General features: G+C 33.0%; 1 protein-coding gene across 1 annotated transcript; it reads right to left on the bottom strand.

Annotated features, from left to right (window-relative positions):
- Positions 1-1155: 1155 nt before the first annotated feature.
- Positions 1156-2356, bottom strand: LOC111614739. The gene has a single exon (XM_023356103.1). It carries the CDS (start codon positions 2354-2356, stop codon positions 1769-1771), a length of 588 nt encoding a protein of 195 aa, XP_023211871.1. The 3' UTR covers positions 1156-1768.
- Between the last annotated feature and the right edge of the window lie 3968 nt (positions 2357-6324).

The following is a 6324-nucleotide window of genomic DNA, read 5'->3' as shown; positions in this document are numbered from 1 at the left end:
TTTAGACCCATCAAAAAATTCTCTAATTAGTCTGGAAACGGGGGACCCAATTCTTACATTCTGTGAAAATGGGTAAGGTTGAATACAACGTAATAATCTTAATCTTTGCTATCATTACTTTTGCCCGAGCAACGCTGGGTCTACCTGCTAGTTTATATATAATTCCAAATAAGTTTAATTTATGTTGTAATAAATAACAACCCACGAAAAACCTTTTTAACGAGTGTTATGTCACTATTAAATTCCACGTTTATTTATGCACGTTTATTTATTTACATCGTTGGCAACATCGTTACGACGGTCGGGTCGAAACACGGCCAGTCACCACCTGAAGCAGACCTCGGTGGAGGTCGAAAGTACTTGTGGAATTTAATAGTGGCATAACACTCGTTAAAAAGGTTTTTTGTGGGTTGTTATTAGAAAACACAGTGTTAAGTTGTTAGAAGTCGTTTATTCTTAGTAATAAATAACATTTAGAATAATCGGATTACAAAAATATATATTTTATTTTTTGAAACTTTGTAACATTATTTTTATATTTTGAAAGTTATCAAAGTTGTTTTGCATGAAAAGTTTGAAATTTTTAATTTAAAATTATTAGTTAAATATTTTCATTTTTATGTTAGTCAGTTTCAAATGTGATGATGATTTAAGTTGTAATTGATCTTATTTGACTTAAATATCCACAATTTCTAAAATAATATATTCAGACAAATACATTTATAAGCAAGCCTTTTCAGTTCATTAAATACATGCTCAATGTCATTGAGCATGTATTTGTGTTTTTTTAAACCAGCCTTTTACAAACTTTTTCAATTATGGAATATTTTTCATCTCATAAACATTTATATCTATTTGTGGCTACTTGATTTTTAAAATTGAAAAACATAGTTAATACTCAAATGTTTTTGAAAATAAAACAAAAATATACACATCAAAATTATAAATTTAGTTGAAAATTAAAGCTGTATTCTACATATATACATAATACATATCAAAACAGTGCAAATTATGATTTTAAAAAGGAAAACTATAAATTGCATTTTAATGGAATTGATATTTCTGCATCTGAATACAGTACATTCTTTTTTTTAATATAATGTATTTGATATAATGTTGGAATGTTGAATTTTCAATCAGATGCAGGTTGAAGTTTATTCCTGTATTTAGTTTTGTTGTACTATAATTGGAAAAGCCAGTCTTGTACAAATAAGTTGTAGCAAAAGAAAGTAATGCTCAAACTACACATTTAGTTGTATTGGTGTATACTTCAAAAATTATTTAACAGAACTTCCTTAAAATTTGATTTTAATTTTTGATGCTGATTTAGAAGAAATTAGGCTTTCATAATTGTGCGTAGCAAAGTGACTAGTTTGATAGTAATTATAAGTGTGCATTGAACCCTAGAGTTATCACTGATGGTTTTTGAAAACATTCGAATAAAGATGATTGCATATCATATAAGTGTAGTGATTAGGTAGCAAATTGTTTAAATTTACCATGAAGGAACATTTTTGTGGTAAATTTATTAGGAAGCTGAAGCTGTCCTAATAAAGGATGAAAATGGTTCTTTGTGATAAATTTAAACAATTGGCTATGTGATATTTGTAAGTTGATGTGGATGTCTTTTGCCAATGAAGGCAGGATGCAAAAAAAAAAACACCAGAAGACATGTTTGGTATACAAACACAAAACAAAACAAAACAAAGTTATTCATACAGGATAATGATTATAGGATCTTTTATTAGGCTTCCTGTTATGTTTATTGTTATTTTCCTTTTATCACGTTGACTTCTATATTCTTTGATTGATTCGACAAGAGTTTAATGTGACTCTCTGTCTGTTCGGCGGCTCTGCATATGTCGATTGCCTTTGTTAATGATAGCTCCGTTTCTCGCAATAGACGTTCCTTTATCTTCTGATCATGAATACCACTCACAATTCTATCTCTCAATGGTTGATCTCGTAAATTCCCAAATTCACAATTTATCGATAGCTTACGTAAGTCTGCTAAAAAATCGTCAAAGGCTTCGCTCGGTCCTTGCACACGAGTGTTGAATTTGTGACTCTCAACACTTTGGTTGCTTTTCGGAATAAAATACAACTCGAGTTTTTCTAGAATTACATTGGGCTGTTTCGCTTCTTCCTCACTAAGTTCTAATGTTTCAAAAATTTCTAGTGCTTCTTCTCCCAAACAATGGAGCAAGATGGCGGCTTGAGTTTCATTGTTCTTCGTTGTGAGTTCGGTCGCCGTCGAATAAAGTAGGTAACTTTTCTTAAATTTCTTCCAATTCGCTCCTAAGTCACCTTCTACCAACATCGGTTTTGGAGGAGGAAGATTTTGAAACGAGGACATGTTGAATCCAGTACGGGAGAGTCTTTCGTCTTTCTCTAAGCGTTTGTCGACTGCGCCATGTTATGTTTATTGTCTTGAGGTTACAACCAAAGTGAGCGCTCAGGTACCGTTTCCGTGATGCATCAGCAACGATCGCCACCTGGTGGACTCACTAATATTTTACATTTTAACATTTTCAATACAATACACATTACAATTCCAGCTATGAATGGTTACCACCGATTTATTACATGTCACAATGGTTTGAGGCTACATGAGGTTAAAAATAAGACTCATTTGTGCATCACAGTGAAAAAATTAAAACCTAATACTAACTTTAAAACTACCTTAAAATCTAAAATGGAAGGATTTTAGAAAAAGACACTTGAAGAAGAGAGAGATATAGTAAAAATGAAAATACCCAGAATATTTTCTTTCAGGTGATACTGTTCCTTGCCAATAAGAGGGAGTCCACAAGGAGGTCTTTGTATAAAATTCTCTTTTCTTTTTCTTTCTTCTTACTTTCTTTTTTTTTTTAGTGACACAATATGTTTTTGTTGTTTTTCTTCTCTTCTGTTTTCAACTCATCATGATGGTCTCTCACTTGATACAAGATACTACTGTTGGGTCATCAGTTGAACCCTTCAATTACACTCCGAAGCATAAACTTTCCTTTCAAACCCCCCTTCTAATTTTGTTGGTCTCTTCTCAGACAAGTGAAAAGTCTGTCTTTCTCCTCTGATGATTGGGACCATAAGTAGAAACTTTGACTTTCTTTTTTCTTAACAGCTCAGGTAATTTCCATTTTATTGTTCTAGATAGTTTTTGGAACAGATCCCCCATTGTTGACCAAGATTACAAAGGTTGAAAGGGGAGATTAAAAAGAGACAGAAAGTTCTAGAAAAAGAAAGTACAAAGGGAGACACATTAGACTTAAAATTAGGACAAACATTATGGCAGGCAGCCACAGCTAGAAGGACAAGAATGACCGGTTAGCAGCTAGATATTGTTGTAAAACATTACTAATTCTGTGATATTAATGATATATTCATAAGGACTTATTCATAAATATTTCCTTCAAGCAATTTTACAACTTATTTAATGTAAAAACATACAGGACACATGTAAGTAAAATCTTATTGTTCAAGGATTGACTGTATTTACTGTACTTGTTATGCCATTTAGTTTATGCCTTGATGTTCTGTAAGTAGTTATGATGCTGAAAATATCATTTTAAATAGCAAGAGTTAACAATACAGATTTTTTTATTTCAATGATAATATTTGTACTCCTGACATATAAATTTTAATTGAGACATAATCATGCATGGATAATCTGCAAACAGATAATCAAGAGTGTACTGTATCTGTAAACTGAAAGATGCATAATACAGTAGATCCCCCTATAAGATGGGTTCCTATAATTACGATTCCTATAAGACGGCGAAAAAAATTGTGGCGGTATCCATAAACAATGGTAAAAGAACTCCTATAATTATGTAAAACGTCATCGGGCAGCCGAACTACTTTCCGCCATCCAGCGCCACGCTACGGACAGTTTAGGCAGGTAAAATGAGTATAGTATCATCTGTACATATAATTATATATAAATTAGGTACTGTATATATAATTATATATTAACTTAATTTATTGTAACTTTATTATAATTATATATATACTTTCTGCCGTCTAGCGCCACGCTACGGACAGTTTAAGCGAGCTATTGTCTGTACAGTATGTAAATTAGGTACCGTAAGTCTAATACAGCACTGTAATTTTATACATTTCTTGTGAAAGAAACATTTCTTATTCAACGGCGATTAAAATTATTTATATTAATGATGTCTCCAAAGTTCAACGAAGTTTTCGCAGAAAAATAACTTATCAGAAATCGCGGCCGCCGTTTGGTGCGCTGCTCCGCGACGAAAACAAGCTTAAGCAATGGCGACGTCGAACAGTGCACACTCGGTAAGTAATCCTACAATTTTTTGTTTATAGCGTAGTTTATACGGATTATTTCCAAAAAAAATATACGTATTTTGGAAATGTTGAGTCGGATTAGTTTAGAATTGATTAATTTTATGGAAGAAAACCTTTCAAACAGCTGTAGTCCGTAAACTTCACCTGTGTCGGGCTGTGATTCCTACAAAATTGATTCATAAAGAATGGAACATATCTACCGTCTTATAGGGGGATCGACTGTAATAATAATCTGAATGTATGATGTTCAAAGCTAAAATGAATTTTATTTGTATATTTTCTAACTTAATTTAAAATACCTTTTTGGAAAATCAAAAGCATAGATTGATTTATCAGCAAAGTGGCTTCTTAATTTTGTTAGGAATCCTCTTGAGATGGAAAAGATTCTTTCATTTTCAGTATAAGTTGGTTTAATGGACAATAATTAATAGGATATAATTGACATTCGTTTTGCTCTTTCCTTTCTTTATACATGGACTGTTTTTACAAGTGTCATACTTTTACTTTCCCAGTTGTTAAAAAATATAACAAGGAAAGTATTCTGATTGGTCAAATTTTGATTTCATGATTTTTTTGCATTTCTCGACATTTGACATTCCACAAACCTAAAAATGTAAAAAAAAGTAAGTTCACTATACAAAAGGGTTGCTCTAACAGCTATAACAACTAACCTCTAAAAATTAATGTCGGTGCATTTTCTCCAAAAAAAAAAAAAATACAATATCACAAACATTTTCGAACATAAAGTTCTTCCTCAGGTGAGAAACGGACGAAAAATTGAATAAAATTCGATGGAACACTTTCTGAAAGAGCTCCGTAAAACGATTCAGAAAAACCTCGTGCGTATGACGACATCGTTGTGCATGCGCCTTCCTCAGAAGTAAAAAATCTCTCTATTAACATTCGTCGTATATAAATGCTTGCCACGCTACGGATAAAGATAACTCCTCCTTACTGTTAATACACTTATTATTTTGGGCGGTTTTGTATATAGGTTATAAATCGCCTCCATCCACCTCAAATGTTCCGTATGTTGCGTGGAGCGGATGATCTTAGCATCATCAAACATCGGTTGGACATCCGGATTTGTGGCATAACGTATGTCGGCTTTATGTTCTTTCAGTCTCATCCCCAATGAGCGCTTTGTGGAGCCTACGTATATTAAATCCTCATCACATCTGTGATCTTTTAATGGGATGGATAACATCCTGTTAAAAGATCACAGATAACATGTTTTGGTTGGGAGTGTCCTTCGCATTATGGAGGAGCTTAAATATATTAGGTCATCTTCTATAAGTGATGCAGATTTGTCTCTTTTTAGCAATTTCCGAATAAAGCTTTTCTAGATACAGATTATATGTGACTGGAAAATTGTCTTTACGGTTTGTTGTTTCTTGCTCTTGCGGACATACTCCGTAAGAGAATTACAACAGCTTTGGCACATTACGCTACAGATCTGGACGTCCAACCGATGTTTGATGATGCTAAGATCATCCGCTCCACGCAACATACGGAACATTTGAGGTGGATGGAGGCGATTTATGTATACAAAACCGCCCAAAATAATAAGTGCATTAACAGTAAGGAGGAGTTATCTTTATTTGTAGCATGGCAAGCATTTATATACGACGGATGTTAATAGAGAGATTTTTTACTTTTGAGGAAGGCACATGCGCAATGATGTTGTCATACGCACGAGGTTTTTTTGAATCGTTTTACGGAGCTCTTTCAGAAAGTGTTCCATAAAATTTTATTCAATTTTTCGTCCATTTCTCACCTGAGGAAGAACTTTATGTTTGAAAACGTTTGTGATATTGTATTTTTTTTTTTTTTTGGAGAAAACGTACCGACATTGGTTTTTAGAGGTTAGTTGTTATATATAGCGGTGTGCTGTTGATGTTTTATCTAACAGCTATTCTGAGAAAGAGTTCACAAAGCTCTAAAATACAAATACCTCTATGAGGTTATGTCTAATATGCGTTCGTTGAATGGGCCGTATGAATTGTAGTC

This window comes from Centruroides sculpturatus, unplaced genomic scaffold (genome assembly GCF_000671375.1).
Source record: "Centruroides sculpturatus isolate CEXI.00-Female unplaced genomic scaffold, Cexi_2.0 scaffold2282, whole genome shotgun sequence".
NCBI classification, from domain to species: Eukaryota; Metazoa; Arthropoda; class Arachnida; order Scorpiones; family Buthidae; genus Centruroides; species Centruroides sculpturatus.
Note: the sequence above shows the minus strand (reverse complement) of the source record. Positions and strands in the feature narration are given on the sequence as shown.

Coding starts and splice junctions, on each gene's coding strand:
- LOC111614739 (XM_023356103.1), bottom strand. CDS start 2,356: ATGTCCTCGTTTCAAAATCTTCCTCCTCCAAAACCGATGTTGGTAGAA.